This window comes from Nannospalax galili, unplaced genomic scaffold, assembly GCF_000622305.1.
Source record: "Nannospalax galili isolate Female #2095 unplaced genomic scaffold, S.galili_v1.0 scaffold221, whole genome shotgun sequence".
NCBI classification, from domain to species: domain Eukaryota; kingdom Metazoa; phylum Chordata; class Mammalia; order Rodentia; family Spalacidae; genus Nannospalax; species Nannospalax galili.
Window position 1 is genome coordinate 622,469 of NW_008344592.1, and position 26,495 is coordinate 648,963.

General features: G+C 43.7%; 1 protein-coding gene and 1 pseudogene across 3 annotated transcripts in view; one reads left to right on the plus strand and one right to left on the minus strand.

Moving 5' to 3' along the window:
• The window catches only part of Phf20 (PHD finger protein 20), a 123,757-nt gene that overhangs the window by 21,522 nt on the left and 75,740 nt on the right, over positions 1-26,495 (plus strand). For 2 of the 3 annotated variants that reach the window (XM_008840765.2, XM_029567195.1), the window contains one exon: positions 3,831-3,945. In XM_008840765.2, coding sequence (XP_008838987.1) covers positions 3,863-3,945 — 83 coding nt within the window. In that variant the 5' untranslated portion in view covers positions 3,831-3,862. Of the gene's footprint in view, positions 1-3,129; positions 3,216-3,830; positions 3,946-26,495 lie in introns of those variants that run through there. The other variant, XM_008840766.3, reaches the window with a different exon arrangement.
• LOC103740197 lies at positions 24,180-24,414 on the minus strand (annotated as a pseudogene).

Here is a 26,495-nt window from a genome sequence, read left to right on the forward strand (position 1 = left end):
AGCACGTTTTCACAAATTCATTCAGCTAATAAGGGTGGGAGGTGGGTGTGATGTAGCATGCTTGTAATTTCAGCATTTAGGAGGTGGAGGCAGGCAGTCAGGAGTTCAAGAACAGCTTCAGCTATATATATGTAAGTTTGAGACTAGCCTGAGCTAGATGAAACCCTGCCTTAGACAAAAGATAGAGTTGGGGATTCAAGGCCCAGTATTTAATTTCCTACACCAAATTCTATGATCTCTGTAACTGGGGACCCCTGCACAGGGCCTACTAAGTGATAGCAACTTAGAGCACATCCATTTCTAGTTTGCCTTCTTTTTTTAAAAAAAATTAAATATTAAAAAAAAAATGTATGTTTTGCTTGCACAGATGTAAGTGCACCTGTGTCATGCAGTGCCCGTGGAGATCAGATGAGGGCGTCGGATCCCCTGGAACTAGTATTATGGATGGTTGGAGGCTGCTATGTGGGTACTGGGAACCAAACCTAGGTTTTCTGCAAGAGCAGCCAGTGCCTTTTACCACTGAGCCATTTCTTCAATCTTCTTTTTCTTTCTGTTTCTTCTCCTTCCCTTTCCTGTGTTTTCGAAGCCAATTTAAGGGTTTTCTCATGTTTTGCATGTTTCTTCCCTTCCTCCTCAGGGTCTCACTTTATAGCCTATGCTGGCCTGGAATTCTGAATCTTCCTTGTTTTCTAAGCACTGGGATTACACATGTGTGTTACCTGGTCTAGTTTGTACTTTTTTTTTTCTTCTGTTGTGAAAAACTATAAATTTAGGAAACTAAGAGGAAAGGAACAGTGACCTATAATGCCTTTTTTCTTATAGTCTTTTTTTTTCTAAAATTATTATTATTATTATTTTTTTAATTTAATCTTGTTTGCTTTATTTTGAATTCCTAAAGTTCACAAAAGCTTACAGTATGTTTCCCCACATTGATCATCAAGGCTTTATGGTAAGAATGAAAATGTTATCACATCTAAAATTATTTTTATTTTTTATTGTGAATGTGTGTATATGGGCATGTGATTACTGGTATCCTTGGAGGCCAGAGGTATTGGATACCCTGGAGTTGGAGTTACAGACAGTTGTGAGCCATCTGACCCAAGTGTTGGGAATGGAATTTGGGTCCTCTGCAAGGACAGTACACATTCTTCACCACTGAGCCATCAGCACCTGGTTTATGTGGTCCTGGAATTTGAACTCCAAGGCCTCATGCAAGCCAGGTATGCTTTGTACCAACTGAGTCACATCATGAGCCCCATGTTCATTCATTACAGTGGTGATGCTCCTGGTATCAGATAGCCTTTATGCTGGTAGTTGATCTTTAGGCTGGAAGTTGATCTGGCATTGCTTAGTCAGTGTAGGTTGTTGATATTCAAGGTTGTTAGAAGGGCCTAGATGTGGTGGTGCGTGCCTGTAGTTCCAGCACTTGGGAGGCAGAGGCAGGGGAAGTTTAAGTCCATTCTCAGCTACATAGTGAGTTATAGGCTAGTCTGTGTTGAGACTTTTGTTTCAAAAACAAGTGGGAAGGGGGGCTGGAGAGATGGCTCAGTGGTTAAGAACATCAATTGTTCTTGCAGAAGACCCAGGTTTGAATCCCAGCACCCACATGGCAGCTAACAACTGTCCGTAACTCCAGTTCCAGGGAGACCCTGTCTCAGACCAAAAAAAAAAACCAAATGGGAGGTAGTCTACAGTTCGTGGTGTCTTGCTCCAATGCCCTGAGAGTTCAGAGCAGCCCTGTCTCCATGACAACCACACTAGCTCTCCCCACCCAGCTTTTTATTTTACTTACTACATTTATTTTTGATTTATTTTGTGTATGTGTAATGTGTGTGGGTATGCTCATGCCACAGCACTCCTGTGGAGGTCAAAGGACACCATTCTAGAGTCAGTTCTTGCTTTCCTTCTTGTGGTTTCCAGGGATGGAACTCAGGTCATCAGGTTTGGCAGTAGGCTTGTTAGCAAGTACCTTTGCCTGTTGAACTTTTTTGAGCTTTCTGTGGCAGGGCAGTGGTTCTGGACTTACTACATAGGTCAGGCTGTCCTCAAGACTCTGATCCTTCCTTAGCCTCCTGAGTCCTGGGTTTGCAAGTGTGAACCAGGCTGCCTGGCTTGTCTTTTTTTTTTAATTTAAATTTTTTATATATTTTAGTTATTTTTACGTGTATGAGTGTATTGCCTGCATGTATGTGAGTGCACCCTTGAGACAGGGCCTCCCTGTAGCCCCAGCTGTCCTGGAACTCACTATGTACACCAGGCTGGCCTTGAACTCAGAGATCTACCTGCCTCTGCCTCGTGAGTGCTAGGACTAAAGGCGTGTGCCACCATGCCCAGCTTATTTATTATTTTTATTTTATGCGTATGAGTGTATTGCCTGTATGTAGGTAAGCGCACCAGTGTCGTGCAGTGCCTGCAGAGGACAAAAGAGGCTGTTGGATCCCCTGGAACTGGAGTTATGGACAGTTGTTAGCTGCCACGTGGGTGCTGGGATTCGAACCCAGGTCTTCTGCAAGAACAGTCAGTGTTCTTAACTGCTGAGCCATCTCTCCAGCTCCCTTTATTTTTATTTTTATTTATTTATTTGTGTGTGTGTATATGCCATGTATGTGTTCATGCCTGTGAAAGCTAGAAGAGGGCATCTGATCCCCTGGAGTTGAAGTTACAGGCTGTGTGAGCCTCCTTTATATGGGTGCTGGGAACTGAACTCAGGTCCTTTGGAAGAGCAGCAAGTGCTCTTAATCACTGAACCATCTCTCCAGGACCCCCCCCCCCCCTTTGTTTTTAGTGTTGGTTTGGGACTCAGGATCTTGCACATGCTAGGTAAGTGCTCTACTACAAGCTGAGTTACTACTGAATTGTACCTCCCACTCTAGAACTTTTTCTTTTTCTTGTTCTTTTTGAGATAAGGTCTCCTGTAGCTTAGACTGGCCTCAAACTCGTTAGGAGAAAAATGACCTGGAACAATTGTTTTTTCTTAAGCAGAGGGAACAGATTTATTAAAGGAAAATAAGAAAAAGCCTTGAGGATGGGAAGGCTTTCAAGGGGGAAATACCAGACTTGAACTTCTGTTCTTCCTTCCTCTGCTTGCTTAGATTACCATGCCTGATTTTATTGGGTACTAAGGATCCAGCCCAGGGCCTTGAGCATGCTAGGCAAGCACTCTACACCCCCAGCCCTCCAGCTTTCTTTTGGTAGTCTTCCAGCAGTACAGCCAGGTACTATCAGTGTGTCTCTGAGTTTTGTTTGTTTTGTTTTTCTTGCTTTGTTGCCCAGAGCTGGCCTTAAATTTATTCTGGGCTCAAGGGATCCTCCTGCCTGAGCCTTCCAAGTTGCTTTCAGGCCCAAGCCACCATTCTTGGTTAGTGTCTCAGCCAGCCTGCCTCTCTCCCTGCCTCCCCTCCTCTCCTCTCCCCTCCCCCCCTTCCCCTCGCCTCCTTCCCTTCATTCCTTCATTCTTTCCTTCTGGTATTTGAGACAAGGTCTCCCTGTACCCTCAGCTGGCCTGGAACTTGCTATGTAGACCCTGCTGGCTTTGAGTGCTGGGATTAAAGGCATGGGCTACCTTTGTTTTATTTCTAGCACTTGAATTTTAATTGAGCCCTCAATTAAGCATTGCTGAATGGGTCCTATACATTTCCAGACACCACAGATGGGGGCACCATAGAAGAGGAGCTAGTAGTGGGGATACCTGATGGGAGGGGAAGGCACAGAGAGAGGGTCATGGAGCTTGGTGTTTTGAATAATGCCTGCTTGTTTTTTATGTGTGCTAGTGATGCTACACCCCAGGCAGACTTTGCCAAGTTTCATAAATATTTGATTGGCTTTTTCAGGAGAATAAAAGCAGCCCCGTTGATGACTGAAAATGACAAAGCATCCACCTAACAGAAGAGGAATCAGCTTTGAAGTGGGAGCCCAGTTGGAAGCCCGGGACCGGTTAAAAAACTGGTACTTTTATATTCTTCTGCTAATTAAAACCCACTAGGAAAGGATTTTCTCCAGCACTGATAGAGTGGTAGCCACCATGGTGGCTTTTTGGCTTCTGGATTCTTGGAAGATGCAGGGAATCTTAAGTTTAGAACACAGTACTGTCTTTTCTCTTTGGTACAGGAATCCTGGGTCAGGGCGGCTGTCTTGGGACCTCCTAGGTCACACCTGTTCCTCCTTTTCCCTGTTTGATGAAATAGTTATGGGGAAAAGGAATATGAGGGGCCACGGGAAGGGAAGAGTTAATAGCTGCCGCTTTTCTACTCTTGGCTGGCTGACTGGAAGAAGAGCAGAAAGAAAGCTCGGAGGTGGAGATGGAGCTGAAAGGAGGTTGTTGGAAATAGCCTCTGCTCTCACAGCTCCTCCTGTTTTCTGGATGTGGTGTGGGATTGCTGAAGTGTGGTTATCACACAAGGCTATGTTAGGGCTAGGCTATTGTGCTAGATAGCTTTGGTTATCAACTTGACACATCTGGGTAGAGGGACCCTCAACTGGGGAAATTGCCTCCATTGGACTGGCCTATGGCCATGTCTGTGGGGCATCTTGATTATTGAGTGATGTCAGAGGGCCCAACCCACTGTGGGGGCAGGTGGGCCTATGTTGTATGAGAAAGCAGGTTGAGCCAGGCATGGTGGTACACGCCTTTAGTTCCGGCACTCCCAGAGGCAGGCAGATCTCTGTGAGTTCAAGGCCATCCTGGTCTACATAGTGAATTCCAGGTCAGCTGGGGCTACAGAGAGACCCTGTCTCAAAAAAGACCAAAATAAAAGAAAGAAAGCAGGTCGAGCATGGGCTAGGAGGGAGAGCAACCCAATAAGCACCATTCCTCCATGGCCTGTGCTTCAGCTCCTGCCTCCAGGTTCTGTCCCTGAGTACCTTGGGCTCCCTCAGTGATGAACTGTCTATCACCTGGGAGAAGTTGAAAAAACCCTTTCCTTCCCAAGTTGGTATTGGTCAGAGTGTTTTGTCACAATAATGGAGAAACAAATTAGGACAGCTGTGTTAACAAAAATAGCTGTGATTGAGGACATCATAGAATTTGGTCATTTCTTAGTGCCTACATTGTAGGTGGAGTTTTTAGAATATAACTCTTAGTAGTTTTCTCAGAAAGCTTAGTTCTTAATGGTAATTATCACAGACAGATTGACTAGTGCCTGAGGTGTAGCAAGAGGGGCAGGGAAGTGACTGGGGCAGAAGACTTCCCTGCTTTTAGAATTAGGAGATATTGGGACTAGAGAGGTAGCTCAGTGTGGCCTGGTGAGGCCTGGGTTCAAGTCTCTAGCACCTTAAAAACAAAAAGAAAAAAAAAGAAAATGGGTAGAAGCTTCCTGGGTCACTGCCTTGGAGCTTGGTAAGTCTGCCTACTTTTTTAAATTCTTCAGAAAGCCACACTTCCTTTTTTCTTTTTAGTTCTTTTCTAAGCCTGCTTTCCTTAACATTTTTGGCTTTCCCAACATTTTGGCTTTCCATATTCTCTCTCTAAAGCTCCCTTCCCACCCTGGCTATTAGCCCTCCCTGTGGCTACTAGTCTGCCATTTGTCTGATCTGACTTCCATGTGGCATAAATGGCATGGTTTCTCTCCCTCTTTCCTCCATTCTCGACCTCTGGGAAGCTGCTGAGATTTACAGCTTGCTTGCCCTGAGGATTTTTCTTTATAGTCTAATAAAATTATCTTTAAGCTTAAAAAAGAAAGAAAATGTAGTTAGGCCTATTATGTTTGCATATACTGAACATTTAGTTGTTTTTAGGCTGTTTGCATTATCTATAATTATTTTTCATATTGATTTCAGCTACTTATTTCTAAATTTTGTGCTGTGTGTGTACGTGGGTGTATACATGTGTGTGTGTGTATGTGTGTATGTGTGTGTGTGTGTGTGTGTGTGTGTGTGCGTGCGTGTGTGCAGCATGCTGCTATGATCTGCTCACCCTAGTCCTGGGGTTACAGACTCACGTCACTATGTGTGATTTTTACTTGGATGTTGGGGATTCAAACTAAAGTCCTCATGTTTGCATAGCAAGCACTTTACTCCCTGAGCCATCTCCTCAACTCCATCAACTTTTTTTTTCTGTAATGGGGATTGAACACAGGGCCTTGTGCTTATTAGGCAAGTGTTCTGTTACTGAGCTACATTCCCACCCTCTGTGTGTGTGTGTGTGTGTGTGTGTGTGTGTGTGTTTAACTTATTTCTTATTTATGTATGTGTGTGTGTGTTGTAGGTACACATGTGAAAGTTGGAGAACAGCTTTCGGGAGTTGGTTCTCTGTCCACCATGGGATCCAGGGATCAAACTCAGGAACTCAGGTCATAAGGCTTGTGCAGGAAGAACTTTTTTATGCTAAAGGCAGGTTTTGGTGTTTTTTTTTTGTTTGTTTGTTTGTTTGGTCTTTTTGAGATAGTATCTCCCTGTAGCCCCAGCTGGCCTGGAACTCACTAAGTAAGTAGACCAGGCTGGCCTGGTTCTCACAGAGATCGTCCTGTCTCTGCCTCCTGAGTGCTGGGACTAAAGGCATGCACCACCATGCCTGGCTGGTTTTGGTATTTTTCATATATTTCCAATATATATATATATATATTTTAATGTGTATGAATGTATTACCTACGTGTATGTGAGTGCATCTGTGTCGTGCAATGATGCAGAGGTCAGAAGGGGGCTTCAGAGTCCCCTGGAACTGGAGTTAAGGATGGTTCATAGCCACCATGTGGGTGCTAGGAATTGAGCCCCGGTCTTCTGCAAGAGTAGTCAGTGCTCTTAACTGCTGAGCCATCTCACCAGCCCCTGGTTTTGGTATTTTTTTTTTTTTTTTTAAAGTTCATATTCTTTGGTGCAACTGTAATGGTATTTTTTTTTTTTTGTCTTTTTGAGACAGGGTCTCCCTATAGTCCCAGCTGTCCTGGAACTCACTATGTAGACCAGGCTGGCCTTGAACTCACAGAGAGCCACTTGCCTCTGCCTCCCAAGTGCTGGGACTACAGGCATGCGCCACCATGCCTGGCACGGTATTTTTTTTTTAAATTAATTTATTTTATGTGTATGAGTATATTGCCTGTATGTATGTGAGTGCACCCATGTTGTACAATGCCACGGAGGTCAGAAGAGGGCTTCGGATTCCCCTGGAACTGGAGTTAAGGACAGTTTGTAGCTGCCATGTGGGGGCTGGGAATGGAACCTGGGTTCTCTGCAAGAGCAGTTGGTGCTCTTAACCGCTGAGCCATCTCTCCAGCCGGTTTTGGTATATTTTAAGGCTGCTTTTACCAAGCATGGTGACTTAGGCTGAGGTAGGAGGATCTGTATTTTAAGGCTAGATTGGGCAATATGAGACTGTCTCTCAGGAAACCCCAAAATAAAGATTATTTTAATTAAATTAATTAAAATTATGTATATGTGTGTATCTGTATGTGGTATGTGCTTGTGAGTGCATGTACCCTCAGAAGCCAGAGGTGTGGGATTTCCTGGAGCTGGCATTTCAGGTGTTTGTGAGCTGTGTGACATTGTCGCTGGGATCCAAACTTGAGAGCAGTATGTGCTCTTAACTGCTGAGCCATCTCTTTAGGCCCCAAGAGATTACTTTTGGTCTTAGGAAATCAAGGGAAGAAATTTTTGGTTTTTATTTAGAAAAAATTAAGATGCAGCTAATCATAACATTATCTACCTGTCACCCAGAATCAATAATTATTAACATTTTTGTTTAATTTGATTTCAGGGTTTCTTGAAGCTCACTGTGTAGATCATCAGGCTGGCCTCTAACTTACAGAGATCTGCCTGCCACTGCCTCCCAAGTGTTGGGATTAAAGGCATGTGCCACCATACCCATCTTAATTTTATTTAAATTTATTTTTACTTTATATGTGTATTTTGCCTGCATGAATGTAAGTGTATCGTGTGTGTACAATGCCTGTGGAGGCCAGAAGAGGGCATTGGATCCCCTTGAACTGGAATTAGAGATGGTGGTTAGTTGCCATGTGGGTGCTGGTGCTGGGAACTAAACCCAGATCGTCTGTAAGAATAATCAGTGCTCTTAATTGCTGAGCCATCTCTTCAACCTAATTTGATTTAGCTTTTATTTTTTGAGATAGGGTCTTTATTGCCCAGGCTGGCCTATAACTTGTGAATTTCCTCTGGCCCCTCTTTTCTTGGTACACAGCCCATGCTGGCCTGGAACTTGCTATGTAGACCAGGATGTTATCAAACTCTCATAGGGAACACCTGCTTCTGCCTCCTGAGTGCTGGGATAAAAGGTGTGCACCACCATGCCTGGTCCATTTATTTACTTATTTTTTAATCTAGCAAACTTTATATTAGGCAGTGAATAGAGATTCTTCCTTGCCTGCTTTTGGTTTTGATAATAGACAAAGGGTCAGTGATGGCTGGAGTGGTCCACTTGTAGTGAAGTCTCTGTTTTGCTGTGTCAGGAAGTGGAATAGGGTCTTAGAAAAGGTAAAGCTGGACTAGGAGTAAAGCTTCAGTGAACATTTGGGCACAAGCAGAATCTGAGAGAGGGGAATGTTGTCCTCTAGGTCAGTTGGTTGACCAGATAGATCCCTTGGGAGCAGGTGAGTACTCAAAGTCTAATGTCCTTGCATCATGCACAGATAAGTTTGCTGTCTTGATTGCCCTTCTAAAATAACAAATCAGTAGGCCTGCATCTGTGTCATGCAGTGCCCTCAGAGGTCAGAAGAGGATGTTGGATCCCCTGGAACTGGAGTTATGGTGGTTGTTAGCCACCATGTGGGTGCTGGGAATTGAACCCTGATCCTCTGCAAGAACAATCAGTGCGCTTAACTGTGAAGCCATCTCTCTAGCCCCACTTTTTGTTTTTTTGAGACAGTGTCTCCCTGTACCCCCAGGTGGCCTGGAACTTGCTATGTAGATCAAGCTAGCCTTGATCCCACAGAGATATGCCTTCCTCTGCCTCCTGAGTGCTGGGATTTAAAATAAAAATTTTGCTTCCCTGTGTATGAGTGTTTTGCTTGAATGTGCATGCACCCATGCTTACAGTCCCTGTGGAGGTCAGAAGAGAGCATTGGATTCCCTGGAACTGGAGATAATTGTTAGCTGCCATGTGAGTGCTGGGAACCCAACCCATCTCTCCTACTCTACTGGGATTAAAGGCATGAGCCACATACCCTGCTGTAACAATTTTTTTTTTTTTTTGTCTTTTTGAGACAGGGTCTCCCCGTAGCCCCAGCTGTTCTGGAATTCACTATGTAGACCAGGCTGGCCTTGAACTCACAGAGATCTGCCTGCCTCTGCCTCCCAAGTGCTGGACTTAAAGGCCTGCGCCCCCATGCCTGGCTGTAACAAATGGTTTTATTTACAATAAGGTACTCAGAATTACAGTGTAGTAAAATGCTCTAATTACTAGCTGAGTTTTCCTTGGTTAATAGCTATCATTGTTATTATTGTTTTGTATATTGTTTTGAGACAAAGTCTAGCCTTGTAGCTCAGGCTGGCCTCCAACTCACTTGGGATTCTTCTGCCCCAGCCTCTGGTATTTTCTTCTTTTTTTTTTTTTTTTTTGGTCTTTTTGAGACAGGGTCTCCCTTTAGCCCCAGCTGTCTTGGAACTCCCTATGTAGACCAGGTTGGCCTTGAACTCACAGAGATCCGCCTGCCTCTGCCTCTGCCTCCCAAGTGCTGGGATTAAAGGCCTGTGCCACCATGCCCGGCCCTGGTATTTTTATTTTTAAAATTATTTTTATTTTATGTGTATGAGTGGTTTGTTTGCATGTATAAGTGCACTCTTTTGTGCAATGCCTACAGAGACCAGAAGAGGGCAGGGTGTCAGATCCTCTGGAACTGGCATTAAGTGGTTGTTAGCTGCTATGTGGGTGCTGGGAAATGAACCCAGGTCCTCTGGAAGAGCATTCAGTGCTCTTAACCTCTGAGCCATCTCTCCAGTCCCTGGTGTTTGTTTTTTGAGAAAAGGTCTCGTGAATTTCAGACTGGCCTTGAACTTGCTATATTGCTGAAAATGACCTTGAACTTATCCTTCTGCCTCTTCCTTTCCAGTGCTGAGATTGCAGTCAAAGCCATCCTGCCTTGTTTTATTCAGTGCTTCAGATTTAAACCAGGGTTTCATATATGCTAAGCATGCACCTTACCAACTGAGGTACATTTCCAACCTGAACTTGTAAGATCTTTTAGGAACAAAAGCTGAAGTTGAGGACTAGAGGAAAGAAAAACAACAACAACCAACAATAACAAGAACAACAAAAAACCCAGGCCAGAAAACAAAACAGAAAACAGAACATAGAGCATCAGGGAAAGGGAGTTTGTCGTGCCATAATGAAAATCATTTTGTACAGTGATTGTACACTAATAATAAAAACAGGATCTGAGTCAAAAAACAAAAAACATGGAAAGGCTTGTAGTGAAATATTTTCTTAAAATTTATTTTCATTTTAAGCTGGGAGTGGTGGTGCACGCTTTTCGTCCCACCACTCATGAGGCAGAGGCAGGCAAATCTCTGTGAGTTCAAGGCCAGCCTGGTCTACATAGTGAGTTCCAGGCCAGCTGGGGCTACAGAAAGACCCTGTCTCAAAAAGACGCAAAAAAAATTTAAAAAAAAATTTTATGTTCATGAGTGTTTGTGTAAGTACACCATGTGTGCACAATGCCTGTGGAGCCAGTAGAGGGTGTTCAGTCTCCTGGAACTGGAGTTACAGATGGTTATTAGTTGTCATGTGGATGCTGGGAATCAAACCTGGGTCCTCTGTAAGACTAGGAAGCACTTCAACCCCCAGGGTGAAGTCTTTTGCTCAAAGTCATGTAGAAGTAGGCACATTGTTTTGGTAGGTAGTAAGTTTGAACCCACTTAGACTGAGTTTGTAGCCTTTCTCTAACAATTACAACTCTCCAGCATATCTTAATGTTCTTGATTTCTTCATTTTATTTAAAAAAAATTTAAAAAATCACGTTTGTTTGTTTGCTTGTTTATTTATTGTGTGTGCATGCTAAGGCATGCATGTGAGGTTAGAGGACAACATAGTTCTGGGTATGGAACTCAGGTTGTCAGACTTGGTGGCAGGTGCCCTTAGCTGTTTACCAATCCATCTCACAGGTTGTATTTCTATATTTAGAAGCTGTGTAGGAAGGTGTTCTGATAGTGTTGACTGGGCTGGACATTTAGTTGTCTGTTCAGATCATTGACTTTCAATACTTTTGCTGATAAACTGAAAGTGGCTGTATTTTCACCCTGATAGGTGAATTATGTACATAGTATAGTAGTATTTTCTTCTGGGTAGGGTGTGTGTGTTTTCAGTCCATTGAGTTGAAATGTGATATGCATGTACTTTCTAGGAACGGGCCACCAACCCTCTTAGGCGCCTTTTTTACAAATTGGAGCTTTAGCTGGGTGGAGTCTTTCCCTGAGAGCACCTTCCTATCCACAGCAAGTCTGTGGAGGTCAGAGGGTAACTTTGAAGAGTCAAAGTCAGTTCTCTCCTTCACTTTGGGTTCTGGGATTGAACTCAGGTCTTAAGGCTTGTGCAAAAGTGCTTTTACCGTGTTGCTGGCCCCACATGAGCTTTTGTGCAATGAACCATCCTGCTGGCCCCCTCTTCCTTCCCTCCCTCCCTCCTTCCTTTCTTTCTTTTAATACAGGGACTTATTGGCCTAGAGCTTGGCCATCATTGGCCTGGAACTCGATAGGTAGGCTTATGGATCCTTGTAATTCCTTCTATAGCACAGATATTACAAGCTCATGACACCATACCTAGCTTTTTTTTTTTGAAACAGGGTCTCACTATGTAGCTCTAGCTACCTTGGAACTCTCAATGATTCACCTGCCTCTGCCTCCCAAATGCTGAGCCACCACGCCCAGCTAAGACTGAGAGTTTCTAAGAAGTAAAGCAAAAGAAGCTGGGCCTGGTGGCACAGGCCTGTAACTCTAATGTTGTAGAATGCCATCCTTTAAATGTAATAGTCATTATCATCATCCTAAGCATCTATGGCTACTCAGAACAGACCCTGGAGATTGGGCCTTTTGATAAACCCTTACCTGATATTTCAGTCACTCCCTCTTGCACATGCCCTCCCCAGCTGTATGTAATTCTGCCCTTATTGCTGGTAATAGTTTATACATAGTGGAAGGTTAACTGAAGGGGTGGATGCCATCTGTGCAGCTATGGGGAAGTTGCCATCCATGAGACTTTCTAGTGGTCTGGCTGCTTTGAGGTCATTCACACTCCTATAATTAGCCCCTTACCCTTGCTGTGTAAGCAAGCCCAATAAACTCATTGGAGCCCCAAGTTGGACTTTAGTGGAATCATACTTTGGTCTGTCACTGAAGCCCTATCTTGGGTAAGTAGATGACTTGTTCAAGTCTCCCCAAGAAAAGTTCACACAACACCCAGCTACTCAGGAGGCTTGAGGCAGGAAGTTAGAAGTTCAGGGCTAGCTTGGGTTGCATAGCATGACTCCAGTCTCTCCAAACAAAAACTTCCAAACCAAAAAAAGTAAAAAGGTTAGGGATATAGCTCAGTAGTAGAGACCTTGCCTAGCCTACTTGAGGCTGTTGATTTAATTCCTGGTACAGAAAAAAAGAAATACAGCAAAAGAATAATTGGACAAAATTACAAGTTTAGTTTAAACTTTTTTTTTTTTTTTTTGGAGACAGGGTCTCCCAGTAGCCCTAGCTGTGCTAGAACTCACTATGTAGACCAGGCTGGCCTTGAACTCACAGATATCCGCCTGCCTCTGCTTCCCAAGTGTTGGGACTACAGGCGTGAGTCACCACGCTCGGCTAAACTTTTTTTATAAAGGAAAAAATACTTGATTTTAAGACAAAGCCTAGATACTTGTTTTTAAGATAAAGTCTGGCTATATAGCCCATCTGACCTTGAATTCTTTGAGGTTCTCTTCTCTTAGTCTTCAGTGTGCTGGGATTCTAGGTGTGTGCTACGTGCCCAGCCAAGAATTGAAGTATGGCCAAGCAGAGGAGCTTGGCAAAATTCTTATGATCCTAAGGCAGAGCTGCACGCCAGGGCAGTAGAACGATAACTGGTTCTCATCAGCTTACCTTAGATTACCTTTTTGTCTAAGGATTAAGGCAGGTGGAGCTTTGTTAGTGTGTTGTATAAAACTGGCCTATATGGGAAATTTGGCTTTTTCCAGTCCAGTCTTGATTTCTAGTTCTAGCTTGGTGACTTGGAACTTTAGCATGAGTGACTGCTATTTTGATGTTTGGGCTGGGCTGTTGGAGCCTTGTGCAGGCGTTGTAATTTTTGTTTAGCAGGAGAACATTTTGGCAGAGCAGATAGGGAATTGTCAGGCCAAGTTACTATCAGAAGAGTCTTGTCTTCCAAGAGGGGTCTTGTTCACTTGGTCATTGCCTGCCAGCAGCTCAGGGTGAGAAACTGGCCGAGGTGCCCATGGATTTGTGACTGGATCAGTTACTGATCATCCCAAAGATGAGAAAGTGATAAGTGAGTTTTCAAGATAGCCTTAAGACAGACTTTTTTGTTCACTGATATCTCAGCGCTTAGGGCTTTGTACAAGTTAGGTACAAGCCCTACTACTGAGTCTGGAAATTGAACCCAGGGCTTTATGTATGCTAAATAATATGCTCTAGCATTGCGCTATCTCCTAACCCAGATACTGTTTTTAATATTGTGGGGTAGCTTATCTACTAAATTTTCTCAGCAATCTAAGGTGTGTTGTTTACTGTTTAGTTTTTAAAATTATTATTTATTAATGTATTTTTTATGTATATTTGTGGGTGCATGCATGCTGTGGTGCACAGACAAGTTGTTGGAGTTGTTTCTTTCTACCATGTGGGTCCTGGGGATCGAACTCAGGTCATCCAACTTGGCAGCATGTGCTTTCAATTCACTGAGACATCTCACTGGCCTTTGATTTTTGGAAATGAGGAAAGAGGGGACTGGAGCGATAGCTCAGCACCTGTGCTGGATGGCCTAGAACTGCCTGCAACTCTAGGTCCATGGGATCTGATGCCCTCTTCTAGTCTCTGTGGATACCCACATACATGTGACATACACTCACACAGAAACATGTGCATACAAATAAATTTTAAAAGTCTTTAAAGTAGTTGGGCGTGGTGGCGCATGCCTTTAATCCCAGAACTAGGGAGGCAGAGGCAGGTGGAGCCTCTTAGTTTGAGGCCAGCCTGGTCTACAGAGTGAGACCCTATCTCAAAAAGACCAAAAGAAAAAAAGAAGAATAAAAAGCCTTTAAAGTAAGTTGAGGGAAGAAATGAAGATCACAGAAGTAAAAATTCCTTTCCCAAATTATGTAGCTGATAAGTTGTAGAGCTGGGATTTGAACCTCTGTTGGTCTGACTCCAAAAGCAAGCCATACTGCCAAGGTGATTCCTCTCCCTGGTGGTATTTTTCTGGGTGCTCTCCCAAATTTTTTGGATTTGCTGTTAAAGGGAAAAACAAAAAACAGGAGGCACATCAATATTACTATATTTTTCTATCCATGTGACAATTGAACACATGGTGAACAAGTATGTTTAGAGCAGGTATGTGGATTAGTGCTTCATGTTATGTCTTTGTTTATTTTACCCTTATTGCTTATGCAGAGGCCAAGCTCTTCTCTCATCTTTGTCTGTTGCAAGAATTGTCTTGTTAGGCAGCAGTGACAAGTTTAAGGCTCAGTGTCTTAGTGGTTTTACGTGGGCCATCTCATTGAATCCCCTCAGAAAAGCTTATTTGTGTCCTAGGGGTTTAGCTTAGTGGTAGAGCACATGCTTAGAATGCTCTAAGCCACTAAAAAAGTAAAATAAAAATCCATTTGGAACCAGCTTTCACAGGTAAAATGACTTGCCCAAAGCCACAAATTTCTTTTATATTTTATTTTTTTATTTTATGTGTATGAGTGTATTGCCTGCATGTATGTTAAGTGCACTCATGTTGTGCAATGCCTGTGGAGGTCAAAAGAGGGTGTCCGGTCTCCTGGAACTAGAGTTCCATCCAGATGTAGTTACCTGCCATGTGGATGCTGGGAACCAAACCTGGGTCCTCTGCAAGAGCAGCCAGTGCTGTTAACTTCTGAGTCATCTCTCAGTCCACCCCTCCCACCCCCTGCCCCCCAAGCCACAATATTACTGGTGACCCTGAGACTCCCCTAACTGCTTAATAGTAGTGTTTTGTGGCCCTCATGAATTTATCTTTAAATTACCTAAGAAACATTTTTTTTTTCAAATTATAAGGTTCCAAAGAACTAACAGAATTAGGACTTTTACTTGTTTAGGCATAAGAGTTTATAAAATACAGATTTCTATCTATGTATGGTTTAGTCCCAGTACTCAGGAGGCTGAGGTAAAAGAATTGTGTTTGAGGCCATCCTGGCCTACATATGAGACCTTGTCTCAAACAAACCAAGCTAAACCAAAATAAAACACAATAAAACAGAGCTAGTGGTTGGAGATGCAGCTTAGTGGCAGAATACTTGCCAGCAAGAAACCCTGGGTTCAGTCCCCAGCAGTGGGAGGAAATGGCAATAACCACAACAACATATAGCTTGGGTGTGATAGTTTACTCCTGTAACCTCAGCACTGGGGAGGCTGAGGCAGGCCTAAAGTTCAAGGCCAACTTGGACTGCATAGTGACTTGCAGGCCAGCTACCAAGATCTTGTCTCATGAAACAAACAAAAACCAAAACCAAAAGTTATGCTAGTTTTAGGGTACAACTTCTGGGCAAATGTCCCTTCCTTCTCTATAAAGAGGGTAATTCTGCCTGTCCTGCTCACTTCCAGAGTTGTAGAGATAAACTGGCTAATATGACAAGCTACAGTTTCCTAGTCAAGATGCTGGGAGGATGGAATGGAAACTGCCTGATGCCTTCCCGCCTCTTCCTGTCATCTGTCAGGAGTGTACCATCTGTCCCAAGCAGCAGGCTGGCCTGCCCTGTTCTTGCTGTGAACACAGTGAAATAGCTTTCCTGATCCTTTGCCACATTTTTACTACTGTGTTTCCAGATAAGTGGATCATAGTTTTCTATTTTTTTCTTTTTGGTCTTTTTGAGACAGGCTCACAGCTGGCCTGTGAGCTTCTGAGCAGTTCTGCTCTCATAAGTTACCTAAGAAACATTTGTTTTCAAATTTCAAGGTTCCAAGGAAGTAATAGAGTTAGGATTTTTACTTGTTTAGTTGTTTAGGCATAGCAGCTGGGATTACAGATATGTCCCACCGCATCTGGTGGTTTTTTTTTTTTTTTTTTTTTTTTTTTTTTTTTTTTTTTGCATGGGTTCCAGCGATTGAATTCAGATGTTCATATTTGCATCTTGTGAGCCCTTTGGTTTCTTGTTTATTAAGATAATTTCCACTGGTCTGTTTAGGTGCATGGTTTATACCTCTCTTTTTTTTTTTTGGTCCTTTTAAAATAGGGTCTCCCAGTAGCCACAGTTGGCCTGAAACTGGCTATGAAGACCAGGCTGGCCTCAATGTCAGAGATCTGACTACCTCTACCTTCCACATAGGATTAAAGGCGTATACCACCATGCCCGACACTACCTTTTCTTTTTTTTTTTTTTTATTTTTAAAGACACTGTGTGTGTGTGTGTGTGCGCACGCATGCATGCACGAACCGCATATACGTGGGTTCCTGTGGAGGCAAGTGCTGTTATTACAGGTGTGTTACTATGCCTGGCCTCTTCACTTTTTTTTTTTTGTGTGTGTGTGTGTCTTTTTGAGACAGGGTCTCCCTGTAGCCTCAGCTGGACTGGATCTCACTATGTAGACCAGGTTGGCTTCGAACTCACAGAGATCTGCCTGCCTCTGCCTCCTGAGTCAGCTGGGACTACAGGTGTGCACTACTACACCTGGCTTCACTTCTTTTTTTTTTTTTTAATATTTTTTGCGTTATTTTTATTTTATGTCTAGAAGTGTTTTGCTTATACATATGTGCACTTCTGTGTGCAGTGCCTATGGAGGCCTGAAGAGGGCAGGGCATTGGATCCCTTTGAACTGCAGTTAAGGACTGTTGTAAGCTGCCACATGGCAGCCAGTGCTCTTAACCCCTGAGCTAGAGAGATGCTCCAGCCCCCCTTTAAGATTTATTATTGGGGCTGGGGAGATGGCTCAGTGGTTAAGAACACTGACTGTTCTTGCAGAAGACCCAGGTTCGAATCCCAGCACCCACATGGCAGCTAACAACTGTCTGTAACTCCAGTTCCAGAGGATCTGACAGCCTCTTCTGACCTCCGTGGGCACTGCATGGCATGGGTGCATTTACTTACATGCAGGCATAACACTCATACACATAAAATAAAAATAATAGATAAAATATTTTAAAAAGATTATTATTTATTTATTTTTTGTCTTTTTGAGACAGGGTCTCCCTGTAGCCCCAGCTGACCTGGAACTCACAGAGATCCACCTGCTTCTGCCTGGGTGCTGGGATCAAAGGCTTGTGCCACCACACCTGGCAGATTTATTATTATTTTATTTTTTGTGTATGAGTGTATTACCTGCACATATATAAGTGCACCCATGTTGTGCAATGCTCACAGAGGACAGAAGAGGGCATCAGGTCCCCTGGAACTGGAGTTACAGGTGGTTGTTAACGGCCATGTGGGTGCTGGGAATCGAACCTAGGTCCTCTGGGAGAGCCGCCAGTGCTCTTAACTGCTGAGCCATTTTTCTAGCCCTTTAAAGATTTATTTTTAATTATGTGTATTTTAGTTATCAGTGTATGCAATGTGAGTGCATTGACAGTGGAGGCCAGAGGTATCAGGTCCTCTGGACCTGGAGTTACAGGAGGTTGTAAGCTGCTCACTGTGGGTGCTGGGAACCAAACTCAGGTCTCCTTCAAGAACAGTTTATGCTCTTAACTGCTGAACTATCTCTCCAGCTTCTTATTCCCCTCCTTTTTTAAAAAGATGAAGTTTGGTTTTTGTTGTTTGAGTTGGAAGTGCTCCTCAGTGACATCCTTGTCCCAGTTCTCTGCCAGAGTTCTTACCACTGCAGAACTGCAAACAACCAACTGGAAGGGGTCAGTTTTGAACAGACCTGCCCATTGCTTTAGTTTCTTCTTAGCAACTCCAATTAGGTTGATTGGATGCTCAGCACAAAGGGCCACCCCAAGCTTACGTACATAAGTTCATCACCGCTGGGTGAAGGCACACAAGGATGGGCTTGGTGCCTGTCTAGTGCTTTGGCAGCTTCATGAATTTCATACCTCCAGTAGTGGTGCTGCTGCAGAGTTTGGGACCACTGGGAAAGACCGCTTAGACTCAAAAAGTTCCAAATCAGCTGAATTAACTTTTACAATTTTACTAGAATTTTAAAGAAAATCCTTGGGCAGGCGGTGGGGAGGGTGCAGGCAGAGAAAGGAGGGGAGAAGGAAAGAAAGGCATGAAGTCATGCAGGTTTAGTGCCTGCATTGGGGGGGAGGGGTCAGACACGTGGTCAGCCACATGGCTGGGAGAAGGAAGCTTTAGAGAAAGTAAAGAAATACAAGATGGGGAGAGATGGCTCAGCGGTTAAGAACATTGACTGTTCTTGCAGAAGACCCAGGTTCAAATTCCAGCACCCACATGGCAGCTAACAACTCTCCAGTTTCAGGGGATCCGATGGCCTCTTCTGACCTCCGGGAGCATTGCACGACACGGGTGCACTTACACACATGCAGGCATAACATTCATACACAGAAAATTAAAAAAACCCAAAACTTTAAAAAAAATGGTTTCTCCAGCTCCACTGGGAAGTATCATCCTTCCCTAATTGCACTGTTTGTATTAATTCTCAAGCATACCTGCATTCATTCATCTTTTTGGGTGGAGTGCCAAATTGAAGTTGCCTAGAGGTGGGTCTTCAGACCCTACAGCATGCATGGATTTGCTGGGGTTAATTAGGCCAGATTATGTCCATTAATAAAAGTCATTAAAAATATAAAAAAAAATAAAAAAGAAAGAAATACAAGATACTAGGGGCAGCCCAAAGACTTGAAGAAAGCATGTTTAGAAAGCAAGCCATGAAGAAGAAAAGGGATTCTTCAGGAAAGTGGACAGACTTGCAGACTACGGGACTCCACAAGCTCTGTGCGCGGAGGTGGGACTCCAGGCAGGAAAACTTTGCTATCTTATTAATGCAGTAGATATTTTGCCCATCTCTTTTGCATAACTGGCCTTTCTAGGGGCAGTCCTTTGACCAGATGATTGATCAGTTAAACTTACACAAAATGAAGGTGCTTGGGCTATTATAGTGCCTTTCTCCACTCAGCAGGTTAGCATTGAAGCTGAATTTTGAACACGCTCCATCCAGTCTGTGCCTCTGTGTCACTTGGTGGTGGCGGGCTTCTCCATTTCTTACACTTTAAAAAAAAGGGCTGGAGAGATGGCTCAGTGGTTAAGAACAGTGGCTACTCTTTTCTGAGGTTTCCACAAACATATTTTAGGTAGAATGCTGTGGAATGGAGACAAAGCACACAGATCCATCCATGAAGAAGTTTAGAGATAAGGCATGTGTTTGGCTTTAGCATTGATGGCCAAGGACTGCTAATAATGCTGTTGATTCCTGTCCCTGCCAGTAGCTCACATTTATCCAGTGATTTACTTTGTGCCAGGCCTAAAACTAAAAGCTTTGCATGTAATACCTCACAACACTGTGAGTTGGGTACTTTTATTGTTCCCATTTTATGTATGTGGAAACAGAGATACAGAGGAATTAAATAAGTTGTATAAAGTTACAGTTAATAAATGGTGAATTGGGATTTATTTATTTTGAGATGGGGCCTCATGTAGCCCAGGATGGCCCTGAACTGAATATGTAGCAAAGGATGACTTCTGATCTTCCTGCCTCTGCCCCTGAAATTTTGGAATTAAATAGGCATGAGTCCCCATGCCTGGCTTGAATTTGGGATTTAAATATAGTCTCAGCTGGTTATAGGGGTGCATGCGTAGTTGTAATCCTAGTACTCAGGACGCTGAGACAGAAGAATGGCACAAGTTTGAGGCCAGCCTCAAAAAAAATCCAGAAAAGAAGGCTGAGGCTGTAGCTCAGTATTAAAGGGCTTGCCTAGCATATGAAGGTCCTAGATCCAATCTGCAGTGCTAGGGGAAAAAAAATTAGGTAATTGAATAGTTTGGCTTCTGGATTAGATATATATTACTACACCTGATTCATTTTTGTGTGTGTTTTTGTCCTGGGGTTTGAGCCCAGAATATTGAGCCTCCTAGGCTGGACTCTGTGAGTCCCTAGCCTGTAGAGTATGGCTTTGATCCCAAACTGAGCACAGTCCCTGAAATTAATTGTATCATGAAGAGATATTTACTCTGTACAGAGTTCATGTAAAACCCCCTGGGGGAAAACAGTTTCATAGGTGGAAGTTTTAGAAGCTTTACAGAGATGGCTTTTGAAGTTAAGTCCTTCATTTACTTCCAGATGCTGAGATTTTGTGGTGATTAGTCCATGGTCTTCAGGGTCTGACATTCTAGTGGAGGGAGGCAAACCACAACAGACAGACTTGTGCATGGAATTGTCTTCTGTTGGGATTTGTCTGATGCAAGCTTATGTTTTCCTTGAGCTCATGGTGGTCCTTCTGCCTCATCTCCTGAATGTTGGCATTGCAAGTGTGAGCCACTATACCCAAAATAGACTTTTATTTTGTTTTGTATTACCCTCCCCACCCCCACCACATCCATTTTTTGACAGTGTCTTGTGTAGCCCAGGCTGGTGCTGAACTCACTATGTAGCTGATCATGGCTTTGAACTTCTTCCTGTCTTCACCTCCTAAATGCTCTGGTTATAGGCATGTGCCACCATGTTTGTCTCTTTAAAAAAATGTTTGTGTATGTGTGGCCATGCTTGTGTCATGGTGCATGTATTGAGATCAGAGGACAACTTGCAGGAGTTGGTTCTTGCCTTTTACCATGTGGGTTCTGAGGACTGAACTTAGATCATCAGGCTCAGCGGTGAGCACCTTCACCCAGTGAGCCATTTGGCCAGCTCATGGCCTGGCTCTTTTTATGTTATTTTAAAAGTCTTTATTGAGCTAGGTAGGTTTGGTAGGTAGTCTTTATTGAGCTAGATACACCTGTAATCCCAGTACTTGGGAGGCTAAGGCAGGGGGATTATGAATTCAAGGATAACCTGGGTAATATAATAAGACTTGGCCTATATAATAAGACTTTTGGCAGGGAGAGGAGAGGGAGAAAGAGAGAGACTTGCTTTATTTAATAAAGACTTTATAGAGGTATGATTTATCATATAGTGCACAAATCTTAAGGCTTGATCATCTTTTGTACATATATATCTCTCTGTAATTACCACCTGATTAAGCTTGAGGTGATACTGAACACCCCAGAAGTCTATTGGTCCCCTCACTGATTGCACGAGCTCCTTCCTCTCCAGAAGGGAGCTCTGTTTGCCGCCCTGAGTTTAGAGTGAGCTTTGGCAGCTTGAGTGTTTTTCTGGCCATGTTCAGTATCCTGAGCTACAGGAGTTGAGGACGTGGAGAGAGGTATAATGAGGGTTGCAAGGCAGTCAGGATGAAGGGGGAGGGGCCAGGAATTGAGAGCATCTTTAAGGAAATCAGAAGATGCTCAGGATGAGCATGAGGACCAGAGATTGCAGAAGGGCATCAGCAAAAATATTCAGGGCTTGAAAACCCTGTGTGTGGTGAGAGTGCTGGAAGAGAACAGCAATGGTGGGAAACGGGGCTGGAAGGCTGGAAGGAGAGGTTTAAGCAGGAGAGAGATATATTTAGATCTCTCTTAGGAACAGGAAAGTGGTATTGTACGTTCAGTCTCTTGAGTTTTTACTGAGTGGTGCTGTTTCAGGCCTTTGCCTGATGTTGATGGGAGAGGCCCAGTGGTCACCTTTAATGTTACTGAGGATAACTGACTGAGGCGTAGTGTGATCACACACCTTTGCTCCCAGCATTCAGCAGCAGAGGCAGGCTGATCTCTGTGAGTCCCAGGTCAGTCTGTTCTACTTAGAGTTCCAGGCCACCTGGGGTTACATAGTGAGACCCTGCCTTGGGAGTCGGGGTGGAGTGGGTGAGAGTGCAGGGGAGGAACTGACCTGAATTGAAAGTGTCAGGTGTTGATAATGGGGGTGGTAAGGAAGGTGTAACAGCACCCAAACCAGCAGTTTACCCAGAGTTTAATATTTAATAGCTGGCCCTTTGTTTTTTGCTAAATATATCTTTTAGCCCCATCTCCTATCCAGCAAGGACTACTGATAACTTGGAGTGTTGCTTTTGTGTGTAGAAATCTCTGGCTTCTGCTGTGTGTCCTTAGCCAGGAATAGAGCCACACACTCTGGTTCTTGAAATGAAATGAGTGCTATATGTTGCAAAAAGAATTTATATAAGGAACAATCTGGAAGCCAGAATGTCCAGAGCCTGGGCAAAAAAAGTCAAGGCAAATTCTGTGCTAGCCATTAAATAGACTACTAGGTGGTTCAGAGGAAGTACCTGCTATGGATGTGTGTCGCTACATGTGAGGTCAGACTAAGGGCAGATGTCTCATCACTGGGTTTCTAGTTGGAAGATTTGGATGCTGGTCTTGGTTGTGCCGCTTTGTAGTTGCTGAGTTTTCATGTTCCTGGATTCAAATGGGTGTAGTGATGGTAATCTAAGTCCTCATGGGATGATGGTAAAGATCAAGTGAGATTCCTTTTGTCAGGGTAGTTTGTAAATCTTTCAGTAAGCAATGCAAGTGGGTTGTTTTTTTTTTTTAATTTTTTGGTCTTTTTGAGACAGGGTCTCCCTGTAGCCCCAGTTGACCTGGAACACACTGTGTAGACCAGGCTGGCCTTGAACTCACAGAGATCCGCCTGCCTCTGCCTCTGCCTCCTGAATGCTGGGACTAAAGGCCTGTGCCACCACGCCTGGCCACAAAAATAATTTTTAGTGTAATTTTAAGAACCTCACTTAGCTGGCGTGTTGATACACACCTTTAATCCCAGCACTCGGGAGGCAGAGGCAGGAGTATCACTTGAGTTCAAGGCTAGCCTGGTCTACAAAGAGAGTTCAAGGCCAGCTGGAGCTACAGAGAGACCCTGTCTCAGAAAGGCGAAAAAAAAAAAATCCACTAAAAAAATTATTTTTTTGTTTGTCTTGTGTATGCCTTTGTGTGCACATGTGTGGAGGTCAGAGGACAGCTTGCAGTGTTGGTGTTCTCTTTCTACCATGTGGGTAGATCTAGGGATCAAACTCAGATTTTAGACTTGGCAGCAAGTGCTTTTTTTAAAAAAATTTATTTATTTATTTATTTATTTGTTTGTTTATTTATTTATTTATTTATTTATTAGTCTTTTTGAGACAGGGTCTCCTTGTAGCCCCAGCTGCCCTGAGCCATCTCTCCAGCCCCACAGCAAGTGCTTTTACCTGCTGAGTCCTTGTTTGTTTGTTTATAAAAACGTACTCTTGGGGCTGGAGAGATGGCTCAGCGGTTAAGAACACTGGCTGTTCTTGCAGAAGACCTGGGTTCAAATCCCAGCACCCACATGGCAGCTAACAACTGTCCGTAACTCCAGTTCCAGGGGATCCAATGGCCTCTTCTGTCTTGCGAGGTCACTGCATGACACGGGTGCGCTTACCTACATGCAGGAATATACACAAAATAAAAATAACAAATAAAATATTTAAAAAAAATACTCTTTAGGGATTGGTGAGATGGCTCAGTGATTAAGAGCTTGGGCTCTTAACTCTGTAACTCCAGTTCCATTTCAAGTTCCAGGGGATTCAATGCCCTCTTCTGATTTCCTTGGGCATTGTACAACATGGGTACACTTAAACTCATACACATAAAAAAATAAAAATAAATAACAAAACAAAAGAAAAACTTTCCTCTTTAATCAGGGCTTGTAACATGGAATAGATTCTCAAATAAAATGTGAAGTTTCCAATACTTTGAAACATAAATCAAGTGACCATAAATACAGCATCTGTTACGAAAAAGCAAAACAGCAAATTTACACAGTTGCTGTAGCAGCCACTGTCTGATTTGAGATGCTTCCTCAATACGGCAAATGCGGTCTGCTGGATACAGAGCACACTATGGCTTCCGGGTCACACTCAGGTGAGGCTATGGCCTGCAGGGCACCCATCTGGCAAGGCTGTGGTATTGGTGGCTCTGCTCAAGAAGCAAACCAGTTACTAGCACATTCAAACATGTATACCGAACATCTTAAAGTGAGAAATAAGAAAGCAGCACAATCATGCTGTTAGATGTTAGAGAGTAAAGACAGTGTGAAGTTTGAGTCTGAAAAGCAGTTCATCAGCTTCATTTCTTTGGCTTGGGTAGCAGCCTCTGGAACAGTAAGATGTGAGGTTCTGGTTCATGGATCATATAATAGACCCATCCCTTACTCCATTACTCTGCTGAATGCCAAGGTTTCTCCACTGGAATTCAGACATCAGATATGTTTTAGGGACCAGCTTGGCTATATCCTTGGGCACATGACATACTGGTACTTGTCGCTGTATTTGTCGGAATAGTAAATCTGTTTGTGTGACATGACAGCTCTGTGAGAGAGCCTGGCCACCCACGGCCAGCCTCCAGACAGCTCCTGGTAGCACCATGTTTGTTTTTTGAGATAGGGTATCACTCACTTTGTAGCCCAGGCTTACCTCAAAGTTTAGGGAATCCTGTCTCAGCCTTTCAAGTGCTGGAATTATAGGCATGAACTGCCACACTCAGCTTACATATGAATTATTAATGGCTCATGATTCCTGTTTACTCCAGGGTTTATAGACTGGTGACTGCTGGGCAGTTGGTGTTTTTAGTCTTTGTTTTGTTTGCATTGGGGATTAAACTCAAGGCCTTGCATGTGCTAAACAGGGTCTCAGTGAGCTGTACCTCAGTCCTAGCTAGGGTAGTAATTCAGAAGGGATTTTTCTACATTCTGGTTCTTTCCAGTTTTTTCAACATCCTCATCTTGTTTTAGTTTGCATTTCTAACTCATGGTGGGTGGGGGTGGACAGGACCAGATTCCTGCCCATCCTTGCCAGCTGCTCTAACGTGAACATACATGCAGCATGTGGTATTAGGCAGTTTGATTTTACTCAGAGGCAGCCAAGCCTGAGCAGCAAGCCTTCCCAGGGTTGCTTGATCCATGGTGTGGACAAGTCTGCATTGTATCTCTGAATTAGACGTGGGCTACTTCTGTCTTTCTGGACATGCCTGTGGAGTAAGCCTTTCTAAGCACTTGGTAGGAGCTTTGAGTTCCTCTAGCCCCTCCTTTCCCTAAGGAACATCTGGTATTTTGGCTTCTCTGGTAGCTTTCAGCAGTGTTTCTCAAACTGGAAAACCTGATATCTGGCACCTGCAACCTATAGGCCCCACTTTTAGAAACCAGCTGACAAAATGCTGCTTTGTTAGTTCTTAACTGCATTGTAACAAGTTTTCTTAGAATTCATTGATCTGAAACAATGTTAAACGTTTATTATCCTACAAGTGTCTGTGGGCCAGAATTTAGAAGCAGCCTGCCTAGGTTCAGCTGCAGTCCAGGGTGGTTGCTCGTGGGGCTGGGGCTTTGGTGATGGTTCTGGCAGGAGGCCTCATTTCCCCTACCCCATGTATTGCCTTCCCATAGGAATTTAGAGTGTTCTCACAAGGTAGCACCTGGCTCACCCCCCTGACTCTCCTTTGGGAATCCAAGGGTGTACAGGTAGAAGCACTCAGGAAACAGAGGCAGGAGGCCAGCAGGGCTATATAGTAAGGACCTTCCCCCCCCAAAACCCCCGGAAACCAAAAAACAATAGCAACAACAACAACAAAAGCCCACTATTACCACCAACAAAAAAACAAGCAAACAAAAACTTAGCTAACCTCACTGAAACATGTTATACTCCTACCCCAATAAAGGATACTTTTTATGAGTGCTAAACCTGCATGTGTGTAGGTGCACCCGTGTTGTGTTGTGTCGTGCCTGAGGAGGACAGAAGACTGTCGGATTCCCTGGAACTGGAGTTACAGATGGTTGTTAGTCGCAAGTGGGTGCTGGGATTCAAACCCGTATCATCTGCAAGAACAGCCACTTTTCTTAACTGTTGAGCCACCTCTCCAGCTACTATTAATTTTACATGATAGTAGGCTTCATTATTTTCATACACGTATGTATTTTGATCATATTCCCTCTCACCCTCAGTTACCCTCTTTTGTCATGATTAAAAGCATTCACCACCAAGCCCAACTAATGAAATTTTTCAAAAAATGTGCAACAAGGCTGAGGATGTAGCTCGGTACCTTTGAAAAACAAAACAACACTCACCCCGCAACAAGTACATCCATTGAACCTTTAATGCCTAATATATGCAGGGCATTCTGGGGGACATTTAGCCCTTTGGTTGATAGCCTTCCTCTCTGAAGGTTCTGTCTAAATGCTGTCTCTTCCAAAGCTACTTAGCCAGCTTTCTGATACCTGGTTAGTAAAAATGAGACTCTAGGGACTGGAGAGATGGCTTAGCAGTTAGGAGCACTGACTGCTCTTGCAGAGGACCTGGGTTTGATTCCTAGCACCCACATGGCAGCTACAAACCATCCTTAACTCCAGTTCCAGGGGAATCTGAAGCCCTCTTCTGACCTCTGAGGCATTGC